The following is a 27621-nucleotide window of genomic DNA, read 5'->3' as shown; positions in this document are numbered from 1 at the left end:
CTACGCCTTCCATCTCTAGTTTTCTAGAAGAACAATTCCTTTACCCCGGGCCTAGGCAGATATGGACAATTCTTTCCACAGCGAGATCCCATGGGCCATACGGTACAGTAGTCGTGGTGTGTGTGTAGTTGGAGGGAGGTTCTTTGGTGAAAATAATCAGGCCCGTACGGTAACGTAACTAACTACATAAGTTAGGTAGTACACATATGCAGTGACAGCACGCAGTCACACATTCCGGCAGAACATCATCAGCACGAAACATCTTGATCTGAAGTGACCATCTCTACAAAGAGATAACCTCTATAGAGGCAAATGCTCCAAACCCGACTTGCTCGCCCTCTTCTGCGCGTCTCATTTCTTCCAACCCTCGCCAAACGTCCGCTCCCGTCTGCTATTATGGATGCGTCGCAGCATCAGGTCATCTACGCTCCTTCGAGCGAGGCCCCTCGCGGCATCAAGTCCGTCTTCCTCGCCGGCACCACGAGCAAGGTCGACGAGACCGACTGGCGGGAGAACCTCTCGGCCTCCCTCTCCGATCTGCCGGTCACCATCTACAATCCCTACCGCGCAGACTGGGACAGCACTTGGCGTGAGGACGTGACTTTTGCGCCGTTCCGCGAGCAGATCGAGTGGGAGCTGGAGAAGCAGGACAAGGCCGATATTATCGTCGTCTACTTCCATCCAGCCACGCAGGCGCCCATCAGTCTGACCGAGTTTGGGCTCTGCACTCGTACCCCGGGCAAGGCGATCGTTGTCTGTCCCGAGGGGTTCTGGAAGAGGGCCAACGTGCAAATCGTGTGCGCAAAGTATGCCGTGGAGATGGTGGACTCTGTCGAGGGGCTGAGGGAGGCCATCGTGAAGAGGGTGTCAGGCCATGGCTCGAGTCTGTGATAGGGGCCCAACAACCTAGCTGGGTATCATGCCACCCGTTTCTTGTGCAGAGAGATCCCGTTGTATTTCAGTTGGTCGTGTGCAGCTTCGAGACAACTTGTTAAGTTGAGAACGCTGTCCGTGAGGATGGTGGCGTCATGGGTCCGCCCTGCCCAATCAATCATCACAGCAAGCACCAGGTACATCCTCACATGCTCAATGACAATCGCCTTCTCGCTATTATACCTCCAACACCAAAACCCGAGCATCCCTTGAAATCACCACCAGACCATGGGCCACCTAGAATCCATGGAGGCGTGCTCAACGTGCGCCAATCTCCTATCCGCAGCTCCCGCCTACTCTGAAAAGCCCCTACCCGACGACCGCAGGGTAGCCTGCTGCGCGCGGGTCATCTGTGGCAAGTGTATCCAGGTGCGCGCGCCTCTACCTCGCAAAGCCAGAGAGAGAACTACGGAAGCTGACTGTAGATACAGTCAAATCGCAGATTTGCAGAGTACTGCCCTTATTGCCAAATATCATCCGGCCCCTCAGCGCTGCCCCAGGGCCTGAGGGATCCGCCTGCGTATGAGGCAGCACCAGCAGCACCCAAGGCGTCGTCACACGACACAGCGCCACCACCATACACACCACCCTCGACGGCCGCCCATGTGAGTAACGAGAAAGGAGCGCTCGCTGCCGCCGCCGCGCAAAAGGACTCCGACGACGCGGAAGACACACTGCATTTCCTCAACCACAACCACGACACCGTCTCCTCGCTGTCTCTTCGCTACGGCGTCCCAGCCTCCGCGCTCCGCCGTGCGAACAACTTGACTTCAGATCATCTCCTCCTCGGCCGACGGACCGTCCTCATACCAGGCGCGTACTACAAGGGCGGCGTCAGCCTGTCGCCGAGGCCGGTCGAGGGCGAGGACGAAGAGCTCAGGAAGGCCAAGATCCGGAGGTTCATGACCTCGACCAAGGTATCCAAGTACGAGGTCGCGCTGCTGTACCTGGAGCAGGCCGACTACAACCTCGCCGCGGCGGTGGAGGCCTACTTTGTCGACGAGGCGTGGGAGAAGGAGCATCAGTTCCCCGGTCACGGCAAGGCGGCAAAAAAGGGAAAACAGAAAGATGGAACAAACTCCTCTTGGAACAGCAGCCGTCTGCCCTAGACGGCTGGGTCGTGTCGTACATACAAATAGATCCCCACGCTCGACGCCAACACCCCTGGATATATAGGTCCGAGTAGTGTACAAATAAAATCATCATTCACAGAGCAATCAATCATTAAAAGGCAGATCTCGTGCGGATGTCCTGGTGAACGTCAGTCAATGTCATTCTCTCAAGCCGGGACGAGGTGTACATACCGAAATTTTACGCTCAATCTCGCGGACGGAGCGATCGAGCTCTCCCGCAATCATTTGCTTCTTGTCGTTGGGCAGCAGGGTGTATCTCTCACAGAGGTCGCCGTCGATCACGCCCTTGACAGGCGCGTAGTACCCTCTGTACATGAGGTGGTCGCGTCCCGCCAGGGGCGGATCCTCTGTCCGCAGGTGCTGCTCGAGGCTCTGGAAGAAGTCGGTGTCTTCGCGGCTGACGAACGGGATGAAGACGCCAATGGTTCCCATGATACCACTCCACAGCAGGATGTCTTGCCCACCGACCACCAGGCTTGTCTTGGTGATGCTGGTGGGAATGTCTTGGGTGTAAAAGTGACACATGAGATTCAGGCGGTGGGACGTGCCGTGCAAGTACTCGCGGGCGTTGGTGAGATGCAGACCGGTCTGCTCCTCGTCCGCCTCCTCGCTGGCCTTCTGTGGGCTGCGCACGATGAACATGTTGCCGAACTTGTCACCGCCGGCCACCGACTCGTAATCCACCATTGTCGAGCACGTGGTCCAGCGTGACAGCGTGTCATCGACATAAGGGATGAGCTTATTCGTGGCAGGCTTGTACACCACATACGTGATGCCTTGCTGAACATCGCCGACGATGATGCGATTGCCTTGTGTGTTGAGTGACACGATCTGCTGAGGGACGACCTCTGCCTGAGCTTTGCGCAGCATCTGCCGCAGACCAAGATCGTACAGCCTGAGCGTCTTGCCCACGCCGGCAAGGATCTTGCCCTGGAACGGTAGTAGCACTTGCGGAGGCTCGTCCATCTTGGTCTTGTGGATGAACTCGAGCTCCTTGCCGCCTTCAACGAACCGGTAGACGTGTAGATATCCCTCGGAAAAGCTCCGCGGGTTCATGACCATGTCCTTGCCTGTGCCAACAATCAAAAAGTGCTCGGCGTCTTGACTTGCGAACGGTGCCACAGCCACGCTGACGGCGGCCTCGTTGTTCTCGAGATGGATGGTCTGCGTGACTTGCGGCGTGTCGGACACCGGATCAATGACACTGATACACGATGCCCACCGGCGGTTGCCTCGTGGATAACCAAAGTCCTCTGGTGGCAGGTCTTTGGCGTCTCCGTTCACAGCGGCTGGATCTGCCAGGAGCTGTGCTCTTAGATCGGGCGGGAGAACGTTGTTGTCTGCCTCTATCGTGTAGAAAAAGGCCTGCTCGGGATGCTTGACGAGCTTCTTGGGGGTGTATGTCAAAGGGACGGATGACTGAATCAATGGTTCGCCCAGTCGGTCGATGGAGAAGATGCTGCACTACTCGTTAGCAGGTTGCCCCTACGGAGAGTGCAGTAAAATAAAAGAAAAGGGTCATCTTCAGTAGGAACAATTGGTAATATGCGTAAAGCCTCATTGCCCGTAGGCGTAGGTCCCATGTCTCATCATGATGAAAAAAAGCAAAACAACGGGGAAGAACGTACCGTAAGGATTGCCCCTGGATGCCGACGACACCCTCTTCGCACTGCTCGCTGCTGAAGTTCCAGCCCCAGCCGAGATCGACGTAGTTGAGAGGTGTCACCACAAAGTTCTTGGTGATGGGGTCTGAGTACCCAAGCCACGGCCGGGAGCTCAGTGCCAGAACGCACGTCTGCCTTTGTACAGTGACCTGGAAAAGCTTGACGCCCTTGGGACCGAGGAACTTCTGTCGAGTGTCCGTCAGCTCGCCGGTGACCTCGTCCAGCACGGTCCGCAGGTAGACACCTGAGTGCAGGCCAATGTGCAGGTATAGCGTGGAGCCGCCCGAGGCCGAGTCTTCCATGGCCATGATGGACAGTGCCGTTGGAGCTGCTGTCAAGGCCTGCACCGACTTGTTCTCCAAGGTCGTCTCTGGGTCGAGGCTGATGATGCGGACTGTCAAGTCATCGCAACCCACGGCTAGGAACGAACTTCGAAGGCGGCCTTCAGGAACCTCTCCCAAGCTCAGACAGGTGACGGTGCCAAACATCTCCTTCTTCTCGTCGTACTCGGCCAACGAGCCGTCAGAGTCCATTTCGAAGTAGACGATCTCACCCGAGCTGAGTGCGATGGCCACTTGATTTGCATTGGTTGACGCAGCCACGATGGAGCGGTGCTGTGGTGCTGCCCACTCGTTAACGTGTCCGCTGCGGATGTGGCGGATTCCCTTGGGATGCACCTGGATAAGGCCATCTTCGCCGAGCAGCTGCGCGGCGAGCGTGGGGACGCTCGTCAGGAAGCCCGAGTCGCTCACTTCCTCGACAGTCTCGCCGATGCTCAAGACCAGAGTTCCGTTGGAGAATGACAGCACAATGTACGCATCGTACTGATCATCGCGATGGCGCTTCAATGTCCAGACCGCTGATGGTTCACCAGGCAGCTCTGAGGCCACAATCTCATTGACCTCGAGACCGTGCTTGAGCATCCTGAAGGTACTGCGCGCCCCGCTGCCACACACCGTGAAGATCTGGGGGGCGTCTTCGCCAAGCACGTTGGCGACCTTGCAGTCCGTCAGGGGGTTCATTGCCGGTATGCTCTCAACCAGTGCCAGATTTTCCGCGGGCCGAGGGTAGAAGTAGGCTGGCTCGTACGAAGCATGAGGATCTGTTGGATAATCATCGCTGCTGAACTCGAGCTCGTCGTCATCATCGCCTAGCTTCTCGAACTGGTAGAAACCGTAGTTGCCGAATTGACTCGCAACGTAGAGGAACCCGCTCTTCAAGATGCACAGATTCGACGCCACAGGAACGGTGTCAAAGTATTTCACCTTGAGTCGGCGAACCTCGCCTGTCGGGTTGCCATCCTCGTCCTCCACCATGTCAATGGTGACCTTGAGCAAGTCGCCATCTTCGGTTTGGAGCAGGAAGAAGAACGCGCCCGCACTGCCTTTCAGCTTGTGCATGACGCCCGAAACGATTGTGCGTTTCCGCGAGGGGTCTTCGGTCGCGCCCTTGCGGCGAGGTATCGGCACGCGAAAGGCCTCTTGGTTCGAGTGACGATATGTGATGTTCTCCTCGCCACAGACGAGCACGCCACTGGGGCCGTCGTTGCCGCCGGGCACTTGGAAAAGAAGCGACGCCGTGGGATCGACCGGTTCCGACCATTTTCGTACAACGTGGTTGAGCCCAAGGTCGAGCTCGTAGTACACGAGCTGCGTCTCAACCTCCTGCATGGCTTGACCGGTCGAATCCTGGTCCACTTCCGAGTAGTCAATCTCCAAAGCCGCGAATACGGGATTGGCGTAGCCGACGTCCAGAGCCACCATGGCGATGACGAGGACATTGGGTTTGTGGGCCTCGAGGGGCGAAGAGATGGTCAGCTCAGCCTGCGAGTTGCGGTTCAACACGTAGACAAGCTTGTTCTTCTCTACTGACGCGACGAGACAAGCGCGCCCCTTTGGATCGCAAGCCAGGTACTCGCCAGGTATCACCCTGCGCACGCCAGACTTGCCATATGTTTCCAGGTGCAAGCGGTGGAAGCGGTTTGGCCCCGGCTGATACTCGATGATGGTGATGCGACCCGAGTCGGTGGCGACGATCAGGTAGTCTGGGACGCCAGGTCAGCACATAGTCTCGGACTGCTCATCGCGCGCGCGACTGGTTCGGGGGCTTGTTGAATATCACTAAGTGAACTCTCAGATGCGCGGCGAGGACGAAACTTACCCTTGTTGCTGCCCGCGAGCCTGAATGCCGCGAGCGACCGAATGATCCCAAAGACATCGTGCGAGAGGACGGTCAGCACCTTGCCCTGGGACGAGTCCGGCCGCAGCAATGTGAGTCTGGACCCGGCGCCAGATATGATCAGCTGCTCCTTGGTGCCCGCAAACTGGCCCAGGACGGCGTGGACAACATTGGAGGGAGGCTGGACCGTGAGCGAATAAAGGAACATATTCGACGTGGTCGCCATGCTGACTGGTGGGCGCAGTCGAGCCTGCGCGGCGTCGAGCTGGCACGAGTTGTGTTCCACGCGGGTTGCAATGGGTCGCGAAGACGTTCGTTGGCCTTGGGGAAAAATTGCGCGTGAAGCTTGGAAAGCTCCGAGGGCAGCGCTCAAATCTTTGGCGTCGTCTTCGGGCGTCGGAGGAACGAAGTTGCGGTGGATTGGCCTCCTCGTGTCTGAGCTACCCTGGACCATTGCAGTTCATGGTGGAGTGTGTGGGTCGAGCTTTTGCATCTCCAAGACTGATTCATGATTCTCTCGAGTCTTGCCTGTGCAAAGCGAGCTCTGGGTTACGACGACTTTGACCTGCGTCGACTCTCCCAGACACCGTCACCATGGAGTCTTCCCTGCGCAAAGCAGCTTCGACGCTCTGCGGCCGCTGCACTGCGCCAATGCGCAAGCAATTGGTCCCTCGCCATGCCTCAAGATTGCTGATCTCGGCAACTCACTCTCCGATCCGAGCTCTGCACTCGTCGACAGCATGCCAAACGAACCGGGGCGGCGCCGGTGATAAAGAGTCTGTTGGGACCAGACGGGCTTTCACGTCGACCTCAAAGGCAGACAACGAGGCTGCAGCATCAGCGGCGCAGGCTGGTCAGCAACCCAGGCTGACTGAAGACAACCTTTTCCACTCCTTCTCGAACTCGCCGGTGCCCGAATTCCGCCAACGAGCTGCTTTCATGAGGCAGCATGCGTACTGCTCGCACCCCGACCACCAGCATACAAAAGTCCCGACTGTGGCGCCCAAACCTGAAGATGAGGTTGCGACTGGCGGTACGGCCCCTCCGGCTCATGTGGATTTCGAATGCCCCGACTGCGGCTTCCCCATGTACTGCAGCAAGGAGCACTGGATGGATGATTACGAGAACCACTTGAAGGTCTGCGACACCCTCCGACAGATCAACGAGGATGACCATGACCTTCGGTCTGGCCGCGTGTTCCACGAAGCCGTTCTGCCCGAGAACCAGCTGGAGGAGGCTATGGTGAACATGACGAACTGGGATACCTTCATGTACACCCGAGAATTTGATGCTGTCAACTCTGACCGCTCCATGAGGCAGATCACTCGCTTGCTGACGTATCCCATTACCGTCGGCAGTATCCTGCACGAGCTCAGTCCGTACACGGTCAAGGCAGGCGAGCGACTGACTACAGAGGGCCTCAAGAGCTTTAGTGGTGAGTAGAAGCAGCACACACAGACTCGTTGCACTGCTAACATTGACCGCAGCCCTGAGGTACAACCTCCACCCACCAAAGTCCGGCAAAGGCCCAGGCGTCAACCAGCTGCAACCAGAGCCGCCTGCGGTGCGTGTCTTTTGCCTGGGCGCGCGCGCCGAGTCCTCCCTCCCACGCTCGGCTTGGGTACAGCTGGCGCATCTGTTCCCCAACGCAAAGATTCACCTCATCATGATCGGACCGGAGAGCATGGCGAACCGTGACGACGAGTTCCCCTTGCCGGAGAGGACTGCGTCCAACCCCTTTGGCGCCATTGTCGAGGACCGTATCTCGCACAAGATGAAGATCAGCACGTTTGTCGACTACTACCACTCGATCCATCAGACGGGACATTTCGCGCCCTACGATCCCTACTTTGATTGCTTTGTCCTGTTCCATCCCGGCCTCGGACATCCTGCCAGCAGCCACGAGTGGGAAGACACACTCCCGCAGCTGTTGGAGACCAAGGTCCCCATCATCAGCACCGGCTACACGCAGTTCGATCTCGAGAGAGATGTCAAGTGGGTGAACGAAAAGTCCAAGGGCGAGTTTGACGTGCTCCTGGAGCCGGGCGAGAACATTTTCCGCAGTCTACGCTGGGATCTGAATGACATGGATCCCCAAGATGTCAGCTGTGGTAACTGGGGCGTATGGGCATTCCGCGGCAAGAGGTATGTACCATGCTACGTTCTGTGCTGACAGCTTTACTAACGATGCGTGTAGATACGAGACGACGATCAAGGATGCTTAAAATTCATGCTATGTAACCGTATTGTATGTACTACTAGTAGATGTACCATCATTTGCATTGTGGGCAGGAAGTGTATAGACAAGTCTCGTGTTAGCGGATTTCTTTTTCGCGGTGGAACAGTTCCATGAGTACTTAGTTACTTAGCTTATTTAGTACTTACACCATGAAGCTATGTCCTCCCTTAAACTCGACTCAAACATCGGAATAAACCGAAGTAGGGCGAGGAGCAGGATGTCTGTGAAAGAAAATGCATGTGTACTAGGTACGTTCGTAGACGGTAGATCCCATCCTGACGCATGCTGGGGTCAGGCAGGCAGGGGCTAACGCGGGATGGATGCGTTGGCAGCTGCAAGACGTGCAGCAAACGCCCAGTCCCTCCTTCCCTCTGTCGACGTCAACCTTTCCACGACAACCTCACCATTCGCATTCACAAATGACCACGGCACTTCTCTCTCCGCAACACTAGGCAGATAACCCATGTGTCTTCTCTTACGGCCATGAACTTGCGCATGGCACGTCGCACGACCCGGTCATGACCGCCGCCGTCGCCGTCGCCCCCTCTCCAGCAAACCAGGGTCCACGTCCCAACACCAACACGGCGAAGTCGACTGCCCAGCCGCCAACGACCCGGCATGGCTCTCGTCAATCGCAGCTAGATCCTCTCTCGGATCGCGCGACAGCAGCGCTGATCCGTCGGACGCTCTGCACCCACCAGCACAACGACAAGAACCGCGATGCGCAGCCTCCTATCGACGAGCTGCTCCCGCCTCTGAGCAGCCGCAACGATGTCGACCTACAACTCTACGCATTCCTGGCCATAATATTACGCGATTTTGTGCAGACATGGTACAGCCGCATCACGACAGATGAAGCATTCATCTTGGAAATTGTGCACACTGTAGCACACTGCACGAGGGCTCTGGAACAGAGGTTTCGAAAGGTGGACTTGGAGAGCCTGCTGCTGGACGAACTACCGGATCTCCTGGACAAGCATATCACAGGTGGGACTTCTGCTCCAGGTTCGATTGTCGGCTGACTGACTGCCACTCCAGCCTACCGCACTGCGCACACACCAATGTCGCCGTGGCCCGTTGAAGCCAGGCCACGGCAGGTATATCATTCGCTCTGTCCGCTGCCATTCATGGAACCCGTCCCTCAGCAGAATGAGGCAGAGCCCACCGTCGCAGAGCAGGAACAGAACGAGTCGGCATACCGCCAGCTCCTAGTACAGGTCGTGCTCACAGTGCTCCTCCCAACAGAGGACCTTGAGAACCCCTGCTTGACGTCCCTAGTCGGGCAAATCTTCTCAGAGCTCATCATCGGTAATATTGTTGCCAAGAAAGCAGCGCAGCCGTGGATGTTGTGGGAGGCCATCTGCATCGTGGCGCGGGTCGTTCAAGAGAAGAAGAAGGGCAGCACAGGTCAAGACACCAGCGGTAGTGCAGAAGTTGATCGCGTAGGTACGGCTGCCCGCGGCTGGTCGCTTCACGGGGTCCTCCTCGCCCTCCTTAACGCAGCACTCCTCTTTGTCACATGGTCCCGCTCAATCGTGGGTACGATCGCTTCGATATCGTCCCTCCCACCTCGGTCACCGCCGACTACTGCCGGAGGGAAAGAGGGAGCGCAAGATTCATCAATGAGGATCCCTATTCTTGATTATAGCGTCTGGTCATGCGCAGGCAATCTTCTGCAGCTTCCTGTGAGGATGCCATGGCTCAATGGTTTCTTGTCACTGGCTCAGTATGGAGCAATCAGAGGCCCCGGTGAGGTCGGACGGTTCGATGGTCCTCTTGATAGGTAAGCAAACATCTTCCTCTGTCCTTTCGCGGCCCCTCCGAGTGCACCCCTACGAATCACACCACCTTGCAGCTCCGTTGAGTCAGCGGACCTTGACTGCCTCCAGTGAGCATCAAGAAGCAGAACATCGACAACAGCGGCGCGCAGCCACAAAGTGACGGATCTTCTGCGCGCGCCGTCCCTAGAGGACGGGTCTTGCCTAGCCTTTCATCCTTCTCTTCCCTTCATAGCCAAACACGGGGGCGTCGCTCTAAGCACTTCCGCCATTACGCAAATCGAAGAGACCCAGGCATCAATTATCCGCTTAGCCTTGGGGACGCCTGGCCAATGGAAGAGCTCAACAGCCGCTCTGAGCGTTGATTGCTTGACGATGTGGCTCCGGGTCGGCTCAATCGTCCAGCAACGCGTCTCTATTACGCGCCGACGTCGACAAGGGTCATACTCTCGACGCTCGCCCCCATGCCCTCTCTTCTCACCGGCTTCACAACAGGACGATGCCGCCCCAACCGTCGCAACGCTTGCCAGGGTCAATCCGGAGCGAACACTAGCGTCACTGACGATGATCGTCGACATCGTTGTCTAAGTTCACTCATCGCCTTGTGCGTGGACAAAAGCCCCCTCATTGCGGTTGCTGGTTTGCTGCCTCCATTCTCCTTGGCATGGCAAGCTTGCGCATGTCTCAAGCGAGGCGTCGGGCGCTAGTCAAGGAGATGCAAGTGTTGAGGCGTCCGGAAATCTCCTCAGGCCCGGTGATACTCGAAGCTCGAGGGCAAGGGTCAACCAACTGCTTGTGGACTACCCAGCACAATCGGAAATCTCCCGACCTTGACCCTCTTGCAAACGTACGCACCAGCCAAGTGACAACAATTTTGCTCTCACACCCACAGATCCGGCAGGTCTCTTTTGCAGTTGATGGCTAACACACCCTTGCAAGACTACTCTCGTACCACATTCAATCCCACTTCTCCCCCTCCCAGTTGCCCACCTTCCTCCGGATGATTCGAGGCGTGCTGTTCCCCAACAACGCCCCTGGTAAGTCGACACTGGCGGCGCCCGAGTCCGACGCCGAGCTCCTCGCTCTTCGTCGTAGGGCCGCTAGCGCACTCTGGGGTCTCGTGCCGCGCACAGTGGGGAGGGTATACCTTGGCGGCCGCCTAAAGACGCAGGTAGAAGGCGGTCAGGACGATGATGACGAGGAGGAGGAGAAGATGATCGACGAGGTGGAGGGGCTGCTCATGGTGCTGGACGACGAGTACTGCAACAAGCACCTCCTCTATGGGGTCCTTGAGCTCGTGCTGGTGCGGCTGATGCCGGAGCTCCGTGACAAGGGGGTCGAAGAGCTCTGGGAAGAGCGTCTTGGGAGCTAGACGAGCAGACAGTCATAGTATCATGATATTAATGAGGGAAGAGTGACAGCGTGTGAACACGATGCTGAGTTGATACGCACATCAAGTGCGTCCGCTATGAATGAGATACGAATACTGTCCCAATGTCCTGCATTAGATGCCCGCCCGCGTGCCTCTTTTCGCTGTCCTAACCTGGGGGCAAAGGTCGTACACAACACGATGAAAGGGGAGATGCCAAAGGAGAAATCGAAGGGGAAAATTCAAAGTAGGTTGCCCTGTGAGCTGCGAAGCCCTGTCCTCCGATCTTATGTGCCTGCCTGTCTCCCTGCCCGCCAGTCCCACCAATATCCTTGCCCTTCTGCCGTGAGGACCATGAGAGATGGCGAAGATGAATAAAAAAGAAGAATGGGTTGTTTTTGTTCTTTTCATGCCTGGTCCATGACCCGCGTGGGCGAGAAAGAACGAGACCTTTGCGTCCTAGAAGACCATGAATCGAAGAAAAACAAGAAAGAAGGAGAACACGAAGGTACTTCTGGGGTATATGAGGGTAAGTCTTGTGATTTGTGTGAGTCAATAAAGCATGTGAGGGTATGTCTTGTGTGGGTATAGCTTTTTCTTTTCGTTGCCGAATGGATTCGTTTGATCCTCTGTAACTAACATGTGGTGTCCTGCGGAGTCGCCTCCTCAATGTCGTGTAAGGTAGGTAAGGAAGATAAGGTATCCCCTTGGAAGGGGAAGAAGAAGATGAAGGGTTGCAATTCGATTTTGGCCTGCAAAGTTTCATTCGTGGTCGCTGTTGCTTGTTTTGCCGTCGTCGTGGGATCATGCGCACCATGCTCGTCGTCCATGCTAGAGAATGGGGGACATGGAAGAGTACAAAGTATCTCAGTCCATCTCCATCTTCATATCGCGGTCTCCCGTCCCGCTGTTGATTTCGCCGTCGCCCTCGGGGATACGGTCAAGAGAGCCTCCCATGGATGCCTTTCCAGGTTGTTGGCCTTTGCTGTCGCCTTGCAGCTGCAACTTTCTCACAATCTCGCAGACGGTCGCAAACTCGTTCTCGTTGAAGATGCTCTGGTTTTTGGACTTCATGGCCTGCATGTGGTACACGAGAATGGTAGCCGAACGCGTCGCTTCGGCGTGTGAAGGCGAGGTGGGCGAAGAGTCGATCGAGGTTGCTGCCGTGGTGTTGGACCGAGTGTTGCCTATGCTGGACGAGCTGTTGGTTCGACGGAGCAACGGAGGGGAAGCGAAATTGGTGTCAATCGCAAAGGGTGCGGCTCGTATCTCTTGCCCGGGGGACTCGAGCGTCGGGGAGCCCCTGGGGGCGGGCTGGTGAGGCGTGACGGGCTCCATGGAGGGCTGATGCAGTGTGTACTGCGAAAGACCCTGCACAGCGGCACCTCCTGGCAGCATGCCGTTCTGCTCCATCCTCGCGGTGAACGAACCCCATTCCGGCCGGTGGACCGGGCTAAGAGCTCCCGAGCCGAACGAAGAGGACTTGCTCTCCACGAAAGACGCCTCGCCCATGATGTCGTTGTTCAAGGAAGTCGAAGATCGGGATGCCGCAACAAAACCCAAGTCCAGCCCAAGGCCCGTTGGCGGTGCGGTGTCTTCGTCGCTTCGACTTTCGGAAAGAGGCGAGAGCTGTGTTGTTGCCGAGGTCGGCGAGGTGATGCCGGACATGGATCGCTTCTTCTTCACGCTGGTCGACATCCTGGCGCTATCTGGTATGTTGGCCTCGGAGGCTCTCCTGATCAGCCTGGTCCCCTTTTGCTTGCCGATGCCATGCTTTTGCTTGAACTTGAGAAGCCAACTGCTCGTAAAGTCCTCGGTATGCCCACTTGCGTACGCAAACTGCTTGGCTCGCTCCAGGATATCGTTGTCTTTGATCTCGAATCCGCTGTTCTGCATCTTCAAAAAGTGGTTGCTGAGTGTACGATCCAGGTCTTGCCCCTTTTTCCTCGCGGGCACATTCTCCGTCTCGGATGTGTTCTTCAAGTAAATGTCCTTTTGTCGTAGGACCTTTGATACTGTGCTGGAAGAAGGTGCCTGTCAGTCACAGAGTGTGGGAAACGCAGAGTTGAATATAGATACCTTCGCTCCACACCAAACTTGGCACCAATGTCTGCTTGTCGAGTCCCCGGGTTGTCCTCGCTGTACTTGCACATCTGCCTCTTTTGTTCCGTGGTCAGTAGCTTTCTGACCTTTTCCGAGGGCGTCGTTGGCTTGGGTGTCTCGGCAGACTGAGCACTGGACACCGGCGTCACAGTCGACAGAGCGGGTGCTGAATAGCTCCCTGACGGCATCGGGTTGGTGAGCTGGCTCGGCCATGCCGTGTTCAGCATGGGAAGCTGTGACAGGTGCTGCATCGCTTGCGTCGTCGGCGCCGGCTTAATATAGCGAGGTTGCTGTGAGGGTGGACCCGACGACATGCTGGCGTAGGGTTCTGCGGGCAAATAATGCGAATCTGCTTGTGAGGCGTGAGGAATGTAGCTGCCCCAATGGCCGTACTCGTTCATGGGACTGTACTGATATGGACTCGAGTTGTAAGGGCTGATGTTGCCCCATGTCTCGCCCCCATACACATTGCCATGGGCCCGCGGCACCTCTGGATCCATCTTGTGCCCCTCATTGTCGTGGTTTTCCATGTTGCTCTCTCGTTGAAGTAGAGTAGACATCGAAGCTGGCGGTCCTCGAGGTCGTGATGGCCAGTCGCGGGATCTCGCTGGCCCAGTGATTCCCAGGCTAGTGCCTCTGAGTCGTGGCCAGATTTGGCGGGGTTTGTGCTGGTCTCAGGCACGTTTGGGAATGCTGGCAGGGACTGTGAACACCAGTGGACAGGAGGCCGCACATGGTCTACCATATAGTAGGAAAGACAGGGCAAGACGGGTGAGAAAAGAGCGGAATGCTTCCTTCGTCGTGTACAGTTTGGCGTCCCCGACGGAGAGACGGTCGGTACGTGTCGACAGGTGTTGTCTGGCGGTGGGCAGCCAAGGGATGCTGTATACTCCAGGCTCTCTCTCGTTTAGTGTTCGAGGGGAAAGTCGTCGGCCAGAGGTATCAATTTCCCTTGTCCGGCGGGTGAGGACGGAAGACGTTTGTGGCTTGAAAAGTAACGAAGACAGCCACGTTTTCGCTCCTAGCAACCGTGTTGTGTTGTGTTCCGCGTGCTTAAGCCTCAGAGCATGGCGATGCAAGACACGGGTGGAGGAGTGAGGAAGCCCTGTATCACCTTGACGGAAGTCCTGCAAGAGGAGGAGATGTCGACCAGGGCAAAGTGGGACGGTGGCGGCGCTTGTTGGAAGACTAATAAAGATGGCGGACAGGACAGGACCCCCAACTTGCTAGCGGAAACCGTGTGGGCACTGTTCCGTAATGAGAGGCAAGAAGGAAAGAGTACTATGGCGGGCTAGGCAACGGATAGACAGACGAGTTGGATCCGTGCCGGTCCGTGTTGATCAGCCGCAGATAAGTACGTAAGGTAGCTTGGTTAGTCAGTTGGGCATCCAAGGGCCGGGCTAATCGATTTGTGTAGGTCGATCAAGTACGCGACTGACTGCTCAAGCACGGCAGATAGTTACGTATCAGAAATAAAAGACTTCTGATGACCTGTGCCGTTTGCTTTTGAAGATGAGGACCAGGCCGCATGTATGTAGAATCAAGATCAAGGAGAAAAGCAAAGGCAGGCCAGGGTCAGTTGTCGAGACTGGAGTGGACTTGGCCCAGGTATATACGTGCGAGTGAGTGTGTATATCCAGGAGCCAGTGCCTGTGCGAGTCTCTGGCATTCATCAGTCTATCGGTGTCGATATCAGCCATGCATGCACTCTACGCACCTCTGTCCGCGTCTGCAGGACGCACGCAGGCGCACCGAGTGCCGACAAGGTAATCAGGGAGAGGTGAGGCAATGTGAACCCCCGCCGAACCAACCAGCCAGCCAGGGGCAGCGGGCAACATGATGGACGGTGGTAGGCTTTGAGTTGGTAACATGAGGGACGGACCTGAACGACCTCCGTAGGGGCCCAACAGTAGTAGCCGGCGTCTAATGGAGGGTGGGATTGGACCTAACGGACCCTCAGGGGGGGGGGGCTGCGTGATGGGGTGTGTGCGGGAGAGACAAGAGAGTGTGTGTGTGGGCAAGCTCGCTCGCTTGCCCGCTCACAATCATTCACTCACTAGCACCCGTCCTCTGCTGGTGAAAAGACCAAGAGGGGTGCCAATGCGGGCAAGAAAGCCCCTAGTCTAGACAGCCCAGGCTCAACAAGAGCAAAAGGAATGGCGGCGGACGGAAGGTTATTATTTGTTGTTGTTGTTGGTGTGCGAGAGACAGGAGCTTGGCAGGGTTCAAACATCGGACATCTGACGAGAGCTTCCGAGGAAAACTGCTCGACCTGCTCAGTAATTTACCTGGAACCGTCTTCCTGCAACAGATGTCAGCTTTGGCCATCTGCCCATGGTCAAGACCGACCGTGATCCAAGGCTTGTTGATGAGGCACACAAAGTCGAGAAGCGTGCGCTATCAGGACCTGCGCATACCCGACTGGGGAAGTGGTCCAACAGACCTCCAGCGGCACAGGGACAGCAGCATGCTTATTAGTGGTGTATTAGTGAATACCAAAGGGAGCATGCCAGACGGACAGGCCAGCCCACCAATGGCCAACGCCAACCCCACACGCACAAGAGCTTCGCATTCTTCACTCGCCGGGGGATTCTGTAGCGAGCTTTGAGGGACGGCCATAGGTCGCGTGGCCAGTGCGACAAGGCCTTTCTCGCAGCGAGAATACGGATGCGTATGAACGGCCAGGATCGACGTCGGACCTGGAGGCCTGAGACCAGCAGAAGTAACAAGTATCCCTCTGTTGGTCGATACGTACTGTATGTACGTAGCCGCCTCCCCGTCTGGGACGACAGCTCAAAGTAGAAGCAAGAAGCTTTCGGCAACAGGCCAGGTCCGACAGGATAGGGCAGGCCGGAGCTGACCCTGGCTCAACCCTCGGAGCCGCGCTCGAGTGACCCGCCTCGCAAGGCCTGATGACCCCATTGAACAGCATATGAGGTCACGGGGATCCTGCTCGGTGCCGAATCATATCATCAGAAGGGTAGAATGAGGCATTTCGCACACGACGACGCCGGATCCCCACGACCATCGTCCTTCTTGAATCGGTTGGTTACAAGAGACAAGCAAACACGACTGCCTGTCCCCATACGTAGCAAGAAGGGAAAGGCGCTCCAGGGTGGAGAGGCGAGAGAGATGCTAGAGCCTAGCAGCTGCATGCCCGCGCAGCGACCAGTGTCCATGGCGCTTGTACTTGTAGGGGTCGGCGCACACTGGGGGATCATAGGTAGAAACAAAAGAGAGCTAATCAGCGAGTAGTACAGTATTCAGAGGAGGCTTGCGGACCAGACAGGCCGGGGGGACGACGGTGCTGCGGCGCAGGCCCGATACAGGGAGATTGAGCTGGAGCTGCTGGACGCACAATATTTGCAAGCAGGTATGCGGGTGCATGATTGATTGATTGATTGACTGGGGTGCGTCAACCAGCCGGCCAACAGACGGTCGGTCCGCCTCAGAGTCAGCATCGTCAGTTGTCGAACGAAACTGAGGTCGGACCCAAGGCAGCCCCGTCTCACTGTGGCCAGTTTGTACAGTAACTGGTTGTCGAGGATCAGCCCTCGGCCGTTCAAGAACCCATGATGAGTGAGGCCTACGGAGTAGAGCCCGAGAGTCGAGACAACCAGCCGGCGGCATTCGGCCGGTCGTTGGCTGTTGGTGGTACATACATATACTCTGTACGCGAGGGAACGCGGGCGTGCATTGGATGACAGCTCTGACAGCTCTTCGCCTCCCGCAGAAACCTTGCTCCCGTCCACGCCGTCGTTATTTCCCGTTGCTCTGCATCGGTGGCTTCGCAAGTTCGCATCACTGGCTCATCGGCCAGTGGAACGCCCGGTGCTCCGCGGCGCGGATAGACAGGGCGCGTTCAGCAACGCGATCGACTACTACTAATTATTAATTAACGACGGGCCAGCTTCAGCCTTCAGCCTTCACGGCGGGAAGGCTAACCGGCGCGGCAGGGGTCCCTGATCCTCTGCACCGAGCTCTCTCGCAAGGGGAGAGAGGTGAATGCTTGTCAATGCAGGTCTCTGCAACCATTGGGCCGCAAAGGGTAATACGTAGTCATCCAGCAAGGTCTTGGCCGAGCTGTCGTCTCCTCCAGTGTGCGGAAAACCATTCATAATTCATCCATGACTCCGTACTCCGTACTCCGTAATGAAGCCTTAAAGGTCATTCTCGTCGCGCTCGTCCACTGATCCCTGCCAACCAGACAGACAGACCCATGTTCCCTATCAGTGTCGTCCAACGCTCGGCTCGTCTTCAGTTGATCAGACCCGTCCTCTTTCAGATGTGGTGCTGAAGCAGCGACGCATTGAGCGTCACAGCCCCCCCCCCATCAAACTCGCTGCGACCACCACGTCCTGATGAAAGAGGCAGTCGTACTAGCCTCACTTGTTGATAACAATCAATGTAACGGAGGCAGGCAGGTACCGCGACCTGACGATCGATCGACATACGTATCATCAAGCTCACCGGGTAGCAACCACTCTCGCCGACTCGCCGCTCGCGTAAAGACGCCCTGAGACATTCGGGGTTCGTCTGCCCCAATCAATTGCCAGCACAACTGCCGCCGCATGCCCAACGGCCGTCGATTGCCTGTTGGCTCATCAATCTGTTGCCGACCGTGAGTTACTGTACGTAGCACGTTTGGTCCGTCAGGCGTGTGTGAGTGAGTGAGTGAGTGAGTGAGCGAGCGGACGAGTGTGTCCCCCCCGACACTCGTATGCCTGCATGGTGTCTCGCCCTCCTTCAGGCTCCAGTTGGTAGCAACGTGGGGTCCCTGAACCTTATTGGGCATCAAGGCTGATCAACCATCAAAGTAGTGAGAGACTGAGAGTTCCTCGGTGGGTGGAGTGGCAGGCTGGCTGGCAGAATATCTACCGAGGCCAAGAGAGAGAAGGGGCAAGCAAACAAATGAATCAATCCAGGTCGATGATCTTGGTCGGGTCTGAGTCTCCCGGCCAGCCCAGCGTTGGCGAGGCGTTCCGATTGTGTGCGCTCCCAATTCGCCAAACGATTTCCGAGGGCATTCGACAAAGAAACCTCTGCGTCGGGAAGTGCTGCTGCACCGATCGACAAACGTACAACAATGGGCAAGGCCCCAGTGACGACTGACGAGCAAGAAGCTCTCCCGAACCAGACAAGAGCGACGCGAGCTCCATTTCGTCTTGCATCGATGGGAGCGCCGCTAATCTGTCGGGGAAGGCCACCCCGGCGTCCGCTCGTCGGTCTCCCGTTGATGGTCGCCAGGTTCTTTTTGACAAGGCGGGCGCCAACAGCGCAAGCATATCATGATCTCTGGGCCTGTACGTAATTGTCCTAGCACACAGATGGCAGGACAACAAATGTCTTCCGAGGCTGATGTGGTTCTCGCATTGCAGCCGGCCTGCAAGCCGGACGCCCACAAGGAGCCAACTATCCCGAGGCGTCCCAACAAGCTCTTCAAAATTGTTCTTTTCGCAGGGTGGCTCGATCTTTCAGCTGCCACACTGCTGTTCTTCTAATATTATTCGGCAAAAAGGATATCGCTTCTTCTTGGTTTCAGGGTGGCTTCTGCAACCAGGGTTCAACGACATTCCGGTTTGACTGACACGACCCCCATCAAGAATCCTTGCAGCTTAGCTCCCGCTGTTCGCCTCACATTCGAATGGTTCGTGTTAGATCAGGCAGATAGATGCCCACGGGCAGAGGCGCATCAGAGTGTCATCGGCCGCCTAGAGCTGAACCCATTTGCGCCATTTGCCTGGGCCAACAGACGTGAGCTCAGGCAATGACACCGCATGTTCGGCTGGAGAGGAAATCTGCAATGACCAGGTCGGAATACTGGCCTGTTTGGTGAATCTCTGTCACACCTGATGATTGCGAGTGGCCCGAATAAGCGCCGCATGCAAGCCAAGCACAACCTTGATCCCTGACGCGCTTGTGGTTGCTCTACCCTCCCCATTCTGCAGAATGCAGGATTTGCTGCCCTGCCCACAGCGAGAAACCTCCACTCAGTACGGATACCGTATGCGACTTTTCTGCACTCGACCCGGGGCGCGAGAGTGTTCCCACGTTTTTGCTAGAGGAGGCGGCCGCAGATACAGAGGCCCACGGATATGCGGGCGGGATGCACTGTGCAGCAGTAAGTCGACATACATCCGGCGAAGCTTGTTAGTCCAACAGACAAATACCACATGCGCTGGCCGTTACGACGGTGGTGAGACACGAAACTGAAGGGTGCGGGCGGATATACACTGTGGGTAATATTGATCTTGATTGAGTAGAGTCCGAGGACCAATACTTGAATTCACTGGCCGACTGCTGCCAGCTGTTACGTTATCTCGCGAGGCAGACTACAGAGTCTGCCGAAGGTAGCGGTCCGCTTGTGGTCGCCGTCCTTGCGTGATGGGCAGCACGGTGAGCTTTGTGAGGCGAGGCGCATAACGCGAGGCGTGTCGTTCTGCGGCCCAAGGGCTCCAAGTGGCTCACGTTGGGGTGCCGGGAGGTTGAGCAGCGCGTACTTGAGAATGCGAGCGCACTGTCTTGGAATCCGAAGCGCTCATCGCTTGACAATGGTGACTTGAGACCGTCAGTATATCTAGAAAGCATAAGGGCAGCACGGTATCTACTCACCAACGTCTTCGTCTTCCAGCTGGTGGCCCAAGCCGACACGCTGCGGCTGGTGTTTGACGGACTTGCCGTACACAATGGCTGTTTTAAACTGTTCTGTGATGGTTCGATGGATGGCGTTACACTATTTAGCACGGGTCAGATACCATGATCATAGAAGTCGCCGGGCACCGTGCAACTTACAAAATCTTCGACTGTACTCCTGTTGGACCGAAGCACCACAGGCGAGGAGTAATCTGGCGCCTTGCCCTTGGGCTTGGTATAAACTCGCTTCAGAGCGAGCTTGTCCCACATGGCTTCCATGAGCTCGTCCAAGTTCCAGCCATGCTCTGAGCTGATGGGCACAGAGTGCGGGATTCGGTAGAGGAGATCAAGCTCCTCAATACTGATGGAGTCGATCTTGTTGAGGCAGTACACGACGGGAATATAACTGATGGTGTCAGCAGGGTCCAAGTACCAGACAGCGATTGAAGGTCATACCTTCGACTCCTGGCTTCAAGGACGTCGATGAGGTCGTCAACCGTCGCATCACAGCGAATCGTGATATCTGCTGAATTGATGCGATACTCGCTCATCACAGCCTTGATCTCGCCGTGATCAATATGCGTCAGAGGGACAGTGTTGGTGATGTTCAGACCTCCCTTGTCCTTCTTCTTGAATGTGATGTTCGGTGGCTCCTTGTTGATACGGATACCGAACCCTTCCAGTTCGGACTCGATGACTCTCTTGTCGGTCAGGGGTTTGTTGACATCCAGGACAATAAAGATCAGGTGGCAAGTCTTGGCCACGGCGATGACTTGACGACCTCGACCTCGGCCGTCTTTGGCACCTTCAATAATACCAGGTAGATCAATGATCTGTAAAGGAGCGCCTGCAAATGTCGTCAGCTCTATTCTACAAGAGCCAAACTAGCCCGACGCCCTGGAAGCTACCCACCGTTGTAGACAACCTGACCGGGAACCGAGGTCAGGGTCGTAAACTCATAAGCAGCCGCCTCGGAGTGCTGGCCAGTCAATTTGCTCATCAGTGTACTCTTGCCGACGGACGGGAATCCAATGAAGCCAATACTGGCCACACCGGTCCTCGCAACGTCGAAACCGGCACCTCCACCACCGCCGCCCCCTGACGGAGTGAGCAGTTCTCTTTTCAACTTGGCCAATTTCGCTTTGAGTTGACCCAAATGAAATGAAGTGTTCTTGTTCTTTTGAGTTCGAGCCATCTGTTCAGGCAGTTAGGTACTTGGTCTAGCGGTGACAGTTTCGCATCGAATTCGAGGGCTTCATGTTGCGCATACGTACTTCTGACTCGATCTCCTTGATCTGCACAGCAGTCAGTATTTCATCCAACCGGTTTCAACGATCCCAAAAGGCGGGACATACCTTGTCCACTGTTGTCGACATGGTGGGCGAAGTTGCACGACAGCGGCCGTGATCTCTTTGGGCACTCTTCTCAGATCTAGTGGCTCGGATGTGTTGTTCTTATTTGGACGAACAGAATTTAGCACGCGTGCAGATTCGAGGACTTGGATGATGAAGTTTGGTTGTTGGTGGAAAATGGTCACGGTCACGGTGATTTCTTGGTGGGGTAAATTTTGCGCCTGCCGCCAAATTCAAGTGCCACCCACCAGTGATGTCAGCAGCTGCCAAGGCTCTTAGCTACACCAAACTTCATATCTCACAAATCTGGTGTTATCATGTTAAAGTCGGTTAGTGCATCCCACCGTGTGCGGTGGGTTCGCATTCTCACAATAAGAGGAGGAAGCCTAAAGTTAATAAGCCGCTCCTTGCAGAACGACTGTCAATTAAACTCACGACACCTGCACATGCATCAAGAGATCCTATGCCACTTGCTATAACTCCACAGGTATCTTGACAGAATGCTTCCATAACGCCACAGTAGATGCATCGTTCAACTCGTCCATTGCGTTCCCCCCCACCCCACCAAATCCTTCCGGACTCGCTGTGCCACTGATGTCTCTACAGTGACGAGCTAACCTCAGCTGTGCCCAGCGGAATACTTGTGTAGACAGACCTGCTCGTCGTATACAAAAGAAGAAAATAATCAATGACCATTCGAAGTGAGGCCATTTGAGATGTGCCCGTTCATAATTGAACGCGACTCGTTGAGAGGCTCAGCATGTGCATCGTCCTCTGCATCGGCGCTTGGTGTGTCAGCCCGATGGCTGATAGGCGGCGAGTGAACCCCATTATGGATCAGATGTTGCTTGGGCCTGTTGACGAGATGCTCCAGTCCCTGGTCCAGACATCGCTGCGTATAGTCCGGGTCACTAGGGAACACCTGTATCAGACCCCGACGAGGTACTGGTTGTTCGGGAAACGGTACCGGGCTCGTTTCCGCCGGCTGTGGCATATCTTCGCCAACGAGGCGTCCGTTGATATAGTACTTGTTGCGCGGAGCGAAGAATCCGCCGTATCTATTCGCGTCGGGATCATGCTTCCACTTCTGCGCAGGTACCCATCCTAGTCGTTGGGTATCGTTCTCGATCAGTTCACGATACGTGACCACAATCTTGGTGTTGCGCAAATGAGGAATGTTGGGTATCGTATACAGTAAATCGGACACCTGTTGCAGTCGTCAGTCGCCGCAATCAACGTACTCAACACCAGACTTACCCGAACAAAGAACAAGTCCATGTTGCGGAATCTTTCCCAAGCAGCCTCCCGCAGCCTCTCCCGAGCTGGCAAGGACATTGAGAGAGGACTTGCGCCTTCGTAGTAGTGGGGCAACTGCTGACCCAGTTCCCAAGTCTTCTTGTCCAACAACGAGTACAGGAGACTCTCGATCCGCCAGAGGGTGATTTTGGCAAGGTTGGAGACAGGGACGCGCTGCCAGTCAGTGTCTGTGAAAATAGTTAGCAGCTGTTGCTTAGGCAGGAATTCATGGCATACTAACATCTTGTGAGATTCAGATCCTGCTCGCCCAGTAGAAGCGCCGCGTGGGTGTTCAGGACCCATTGCTCGCGACCCTCCGCGGTATGGTTGAATTCTGGGCGGATGGTGTCGTAGCGTACTCCCTGCAGCGTTCTGAACTTGTCGGCCAACGCAGGTAGTTTTGGGTTGGGGCATGTGTCGAGCCACCGCAACAACGGGGGAAGTTTGTCCAGGCGGGCAGCTTCCTGCTCCTCTCGTAGGCGCCTTTGCTCCGCCTCACGAGCTGCCCGCTTGCGCTCCACCTCTTCGCGGTGTGCCTTGTCGCGACGCTCGCGCTCGAGACGCTCCTCTTCCTCACGCAAACGCCGAGCCTCCTCAGCAGCCTCCCGCTCCCTTTGTAACCGCTCCTCCTCTTCGCGGCGCTTTTGCTCGTCTGCCTCTTTACGCTTCCGTGCGGCTTCGACGCGCTTAGCCTCCTCTTCGTCGCGGCGGGCCTTTTCCTCGGCTTCGCGCTGCTTCCGCATCTCTTCCTGGTGCTGTCGCTCCAGCTCCTCCTTACGCTTCTTGTCCTCGTTCTCTCTTTGGCTGGATAGATCTGCGCGCTGCTCTTCTTCTTTCCTTTGATGACCATCGCCCGGTTGCTCCCGGTCGTCTGTTGCATCGCCGTTATCAGGTCGCCCCTCTGTGTTCGCCCGATTATGCGATATCTCTGACGAGGTCGCGGTTGCCGCTCTCTTGTCACTGGTCTCGGTCTCAACGCTTGCGGCGACAGGTTCTGGGCGAGATTCAGCGTCCGGCATATCGACATCGGTATCTTCTGCTTTGATGCGGACGGACGCGTCGTCAGACTGTGTCTTGGAATCCCTGGGTTTGTCGCCAGTGGGCAAGTCGTGGTCCCGTCGATTGCTGGACTGTGTGGGCTTTGCCTGAGAGGAAGTGCTGTCTGAAGTGTCCCTAGGCCCGCTCTGGGAAAGCGGGCGCTTTGACCGCTTCTCCTTTTCTGAGGTCTCGGTTTCTACTTTGCGACGTTTGATTGGAACCTCGCCTTGGCTTTTGTCTCCGTTTCCTGGTCTGTCAGGAGTAAGACTGTTGCGATGTCTTTTGGTCGCGCCGTCATGTGCGCTCGAAGAATCTTTCGACTCCTCTCGTTTGAGTGCCTTCGCCCTATCGTGGTACTTCTCAGTAAACTTAGTCTTGTCGGTCGCATCGTCGTGGCGAATCTCATGCGGACTGGAAGGCTCTTGAATGGCAGACGCGTTCGACGCGACGCTGGGGCGTCTGTGGGTCTCCCGTTCTCCTCGCAGGGCCCCTTTCGATACCAGCTTGCGCCTGGGCTTAGACGTCTCGCCCTCGGAAGATAGCGCAACTTCGGACTCAGTGCGTTTCGCCTTGAGGGCATGCTGTCTGGCCGCCGTATCCTGATCAGACGCGTTGGCAGGCATCGTGCGCTCCTCTCTCTTCCGTATACGTCTCTCATCGCTGACGTTGGAGTGCTGCTCGGACTTACGAGATTGATGCGGACTGGTGGCCTTGGCCGAGCGTCTCGGGGCTTCCCCTTCACGCGAGGGACTGCGAAAGTGATGGTTGCTTGAGACAAGATCAGATCGATCCTTCTTCTTTAGCCGCTTCTCATCTCTGTCCCTCTCCCGACCTCGGCGACCCGGTGACTTTGTCTTTGCAGATGACTTGAAGGCATCATATGCGTTTTTGAGCATTTGCTCTTCGTCCTTCCAGTTAGTGCCCTGCCGGCGTCGAGCAATTTCATAATAGGTTTCGCCGCGGAAGCGCTTGGTGGGGTCGACTTGTGGCTGTTCAATCAGCAACTCCAAAACCTTGATGTTCTCTTGTCCAATTGCCGCTAGGATTGGTGTTGCAAACTCAGCGGGCTGAGAGGACACCGGGCTAGGGTCGGGATTTGCCTCGCCTAGCCCCAGTAGCAATTGCATAACAAGGTCGTGTCCCCCCCGTGCTGCTGCCACCATAGGTTCTGCATCCTCGCAACTCCCCTTCACCTGCAAGATACGGGCTACCATCTCCTCGTCCCCCCTGCCGGCGGCCTGCAGTAACGTTTTGTCGTCGAGCGGCTGATACAAAAGATCGTTGCGAGTCTTGGTGGATCTGACCGTGCCTCCCCGGCGATTTGACGCGCTGTTGGTTGGCTGGGGCGACCGCCGGGGGCTATCACATCCCTCATTCTTGTCAATGTGGGAATGCCTGTCTTCAGACGTCTTTGTCCGTCCCCCGAACCGCTTCCTCGCTTCGTTCAGCACCTCACGAATCTCGTCATAGTCATCAGCCTCTTCGCTCAAGAGATCAATAGGCTCCCTGCCGTAAGCATTGGCCTTTCGGGGGTTAACGCCTGCATCGAGCAGGAGTTTGATAACCCCAAAATGGCCGTTTTCGACCGCATCGAGCAAAGGTGTTTCTTTATCATAATTGACACAATCCAGATTGCAACCAGCGTCGATCAAAAGCTTTACAATGTCCTCGCAACCGTTGAGAGCCGCGATTTGGAGAGGCGTGTTGCCGGCGTAATCGGCAATATTGAGATCCTCCGGGTTGTCTCGCAAGCGTTGCTTCGCAACTTCGAATTCGCTTTTCGCACAGGCACGGGCGAGCAGCGTTCTCCCATGGGCATCAAGGTGCTTCTTGTGTGTTGTTGTCTTAGCGGGAGAAGCGGTGGTCTCCGCCATGGTCGAGGCTGCCAAGCTCCTCGCTTTGGGTTTGCGGGGATAAGGGCTTCCACTGGCCGAAGATTCGTCCGACTGATCCGTTGGCTGCAGAGGCGGCGGTAGGCGTTTCTTCTTCATGCTCAACCCAGTTGACGACGAGAATTGGGTCGAGGCACTTCTACGGTGCGACCTGGGCGATCGCAAAGGTGGAGATGGAGAGCGATCCTGAGCCTGCAGATATTGCGCTTTCGAGGTGGACAGTCGACGATCTCTCTGCCTACGGCCAGTGTCCAGACCGACGCTGGCCGTACGCTGGCGGCGAACTTTCCGAGCGTGCTCCTCATCCTCCGTGTCCGATTTGGGGACTTTCCGCTTGTGCGAATGGAGATCGTCGATTGGGCGACGCTTTTCGAGGGTCGATCGTTTCGCTGCCTCATCGCGGAAGCCGGGCTGATCATCTTCTGAAGATCCGCTGTCGACTGACGGGGGTCTGGATGGAATCCTTGGTGAGGTATGTGCCGAGCTTAGAACGCTGGACTCATCCTTGTTCCGTATTTGGTTGAAAGTCGGCTTAGCATCACCGTTCGAATTGTCGCGCCGATGGTTCCTCGCTTCCAGCTCAGGGACATCGCCACGATCCGCTCGATTCGACGTGCTCTCTGTGGTTGTGTCCATGTCGATGTCGCTCCTATCCTCCTGTCTGACCTTGCGAGCCTTGGAGGGAGACTGTCCATCCTTGCCCGCTAGTACGATAGTCTCGGCATCCGAGTCGCGCTCGTCGTGTTGAGAGCCGTCACTATGGCGTCGTTGTATGGCCGGGCCAGGGCTGCCCGATGCCAGCCTGTGCTGCGCCACCGAGCTTCCGTTCAGAGGATCTTCTCGTGGTAACGATGCCTTGCCAGCGAGGCTGGGATCGGGGCTGGTTCGCTGCGGCTGCTGTTTTGGCGATTGGGCGTCAGCAGGCCTCGTCTGATCCGGCTCGGCAGCATTGCGCGCATCCATATTAATTCTATCTGGACCAGAGAATGATGCCTGGCAACATCCTGCACACAATCGAGCCGGTGCTGTTCGTACAGAAATGCAGGAGTGAGGACCAAAAGAACAACAAGGCGAGTCTCGCTCAGCGAACGGCGTTGCCAAGGGTCGTTGTTGACCGCACTATTCGTATCGTGTTGGTGAGGGTAAGAGTGACACAAAAGCGAGATTGGCGATCCTCGACGGGAGCGGGCAGAGGCAAGGCAATTAGGTATGCTATCGTACAAGCGTCTCGATCGGTGTCGTTATACAGGTCGTCGTGGTCGTGTCTGTTTGTACTGCCAGTGAATAAGCAGAGTGGGCGGTGGGGAGGTGTTTGAAAGTCGAGGAAAGGCGGGCTCCAAGGTACGCTTTGCTGCTGCTGTTGTCTGGCTGGCTGGCTGGCTGGCTGCTCCTGCGTTTGGCTGGGCTGGGCTGGGCTGGGCCACTGCCGGCTTCGGTTACACTGTTAAGAGATTGTAAGGGACATCGCTCACCTGCTTAGCGCAAGCTCAATCAACGCAAGCTCCACCTGCGCGCAGCCGCGTCCATTGACAAAAATCTGCGCCAGATCATGTCGCCACCAGAGCTCAGCCGCTTCTCTCATTGGTTCTCGCATAGAAACTAACTTCCCAAGGGCTCCACCCTTGCCAGCACTGGCAGTCGCAGACTCGCAGAAGGAGCGAGTGTCTTAAATGCGTAACCATCCTCTACGCCATCTTGTTGCGGCACATTGGTGGACTCTATCCTTCTGCTTTCAGCCCTCCCAACAAACGTCAGACGCTTTCAATCTAGGTTGTCGCGTCGAGTCCAAGATTCCCAAGAACTATGCGACACTGAGCGTCTGAGCGACCGTCCTTTCGTGAAAACCCCGTTTCGAGTACCCGCCGACGACCTACAAGTACATACATGGTGTTCTCACACTGACGCAAGTGATGATTGGCGTCGTCCGAGTTCCAACCAGCCTCCCGTTCTCTTCATCATACTGCCGTCTTCAATACAACGACCTCTGCCTGCCCGAGCCGACGACGGCGCAAC

The 27621-nt window shown here is 56.3% G+C and overlaps 8 protein-coding genes across 8 annotated transcripts; 4 read left to right on the top strand and 4 right to left on the bottom strand.

Moving 5' to 3' along the window:
- Positions 1-396: 396 nt before the first annotated feature.
- Positions 397-891, top strand: F5Z01DRAFT_617610 (uncharacterized protein; the record flags this gene model as incomplete). Its single annotated transcript, XM_046260988.1, has 1 exon — positions 397-891. The coding sequence occupies one exon, from the start codon at positions 397-399 to the stop codon at positions 889-891; it is 495 nt and encodes a 164-aa protein (XP_046121252.1).
- Positions 892-1026: 135 nt separating this feature from the next.
- On the top strand, positions 1027-2123 carry F5Z01DRAFT_465637 (uncharacterized protein). The gene is made up of 2 exons (XM_046259951.1): positions 1027-1302; positions 1365-2123. Exons 1-2 carry the CDS (start codon positions 1162-1164, stop codon positions 2040-2042), a joined length of 819 nt encoding a protein of 272 aa, XP_046121251.1. The 5' UTR covers positions 1027-1161; the 3' UTR covers positions 2043-2123.
- A 34-nt stretch (positions 2124-2157) lies between these two features.
- F5Z01DRAFT_617319 (CPSF A subunit region-domain-containing protein) lies at positions 2158-6134 on the bottom strand (the record flags this gene model as incomplete). The annotated part of the gene is made up of 4 exons (XM_046260969.1): positions 2158-2184; positions 2238-3525; positions 3695-5774; positions 5891-6134. The coding sequence occupies 4 exons, from the start codon at positions 6132-6134 to the stop codon at positions 2158-2160; spliced, it is 3639 nt and encodes a 1212-aa protein (XP_046121250.1).
- A 279-nt stretch (positions 6135-6413) lies between these two features.
- On the top strand, positions 6414-8505 carry F5Z01DRAFT_648508 (zinc-finger of mitochondrial splicing suppressor 51-domain-containing protein). Its single transcript, XM_046263038.1, has 3 exons — positions 6414-7343; positions 7396-8053; positions 8106-8505. Exons 1-3 carry the CDS (start codon positions 6503-6505, stop codon positions 8131-8133), a joined length of 1527 nt encoding a protein of 508 aa, XP_046121249.1. The 5' UTR covers positions 6414-6502; the 3' UTR covers positions 8134-8505.
- On the top strand, positions 8506-11347 carry F5Z01DRAFT_648507 (PXA domain-containing protein). The gene is made up of 3 exons (XM_046263037.1): positions 8506-9134; positions 9186-9930; positions 10865-11347. Exons 1-3 carry the CDS (start codon positions 8666-8668, stop codon positions 11295-11297), a joined length of 1647 nt encoding a protein of 548 aa, XP_046121248.1. The 5' UTR covers positions 8506-8665; the 3' UTR covers positions 11298-11347.
- An 814-nt stretch (positions 11348-12161) lies between these two features.
- Positions 12162-13897, bottom strand: F5Z01DRAFT_617613 (uncharacterized protein; the record flags this gene model as incomplete). The annotated part of the gene is made up of 2 exons (XM_046260989.1): positions 12162-13314; positions 13374-13897. 2 exons carry the CDS (start codon positions 13895-13897, stop codon positions 12162-12164), a joined length of 1677 nt encoding a protein of 558 aa, XP_046121247.1.
- Positions 13898-19935: 6038 nt separating this feature from the next.
- On the bottom strand, positions 19936-21406 carry F5Z01DRAFT_671758 (P-loop containing nucleoside triphosphate hydrolase protein; the record flags this gene model as incomplete). Its single annotated transcript, XM_046264732.1, has 7 exons — positions 19936-19955; positions 20010-20130; positions 20190-20436; positions 20487-20877; positions 20943-21225; positions 21305-21325; positions 21386-21406. 7 exons carry the CDS (start codon positions 21404-21406, stop codon positions 19936-19938), a joined length of 1104 nt encoding a protein of 367 aa, XP_046121246.1.
- Positions 21407-21701: 295 nt separating this feature from the next.
- F5Z01DRAFT_465320 (uncharacterized protein) lies at positions 21702-23808 on the bottom strand. The gene is made up of 4 exons (XM_046259947.1): positions 23189-23808; positions 22920-23150; positions 22640-22866; positions 21702-22589 (listed from the first exon to the last, which is right to left on the bottom strand). Exons 1-4 carry the CDS (start codon positions 23703-23705, stop codon positions 22068-22070), a joined length of 1497 nt encoding a protein of 498 aa, XP_046121245.1. The 5' UTR covers positions 23706-23808; the 3' UTR covers positions 21702-22067.
- Positions 23809-27621: the final 3813 nt, after the last annotated feature.

This window comes from Emericellopsis atlantica (assembly GCF_019669845.1).
Source record: "Emericellopsis atlantica unplaced genomic scaffold F5Z01scaffold_5, whole genome shotgun sequence".
Classification (NCBI taxonomy): Eukaryota; Fungi; Ascomycota; class Sordariomycetes; order Hypocreales; family Bionectriaceae; genus Emericellopsis; species Emericellopsis atlantica.
Note: the sequence above shows the minus strand (reverse complement) of the source record. Positions and strands in the feature narration are given on the sequence as shown.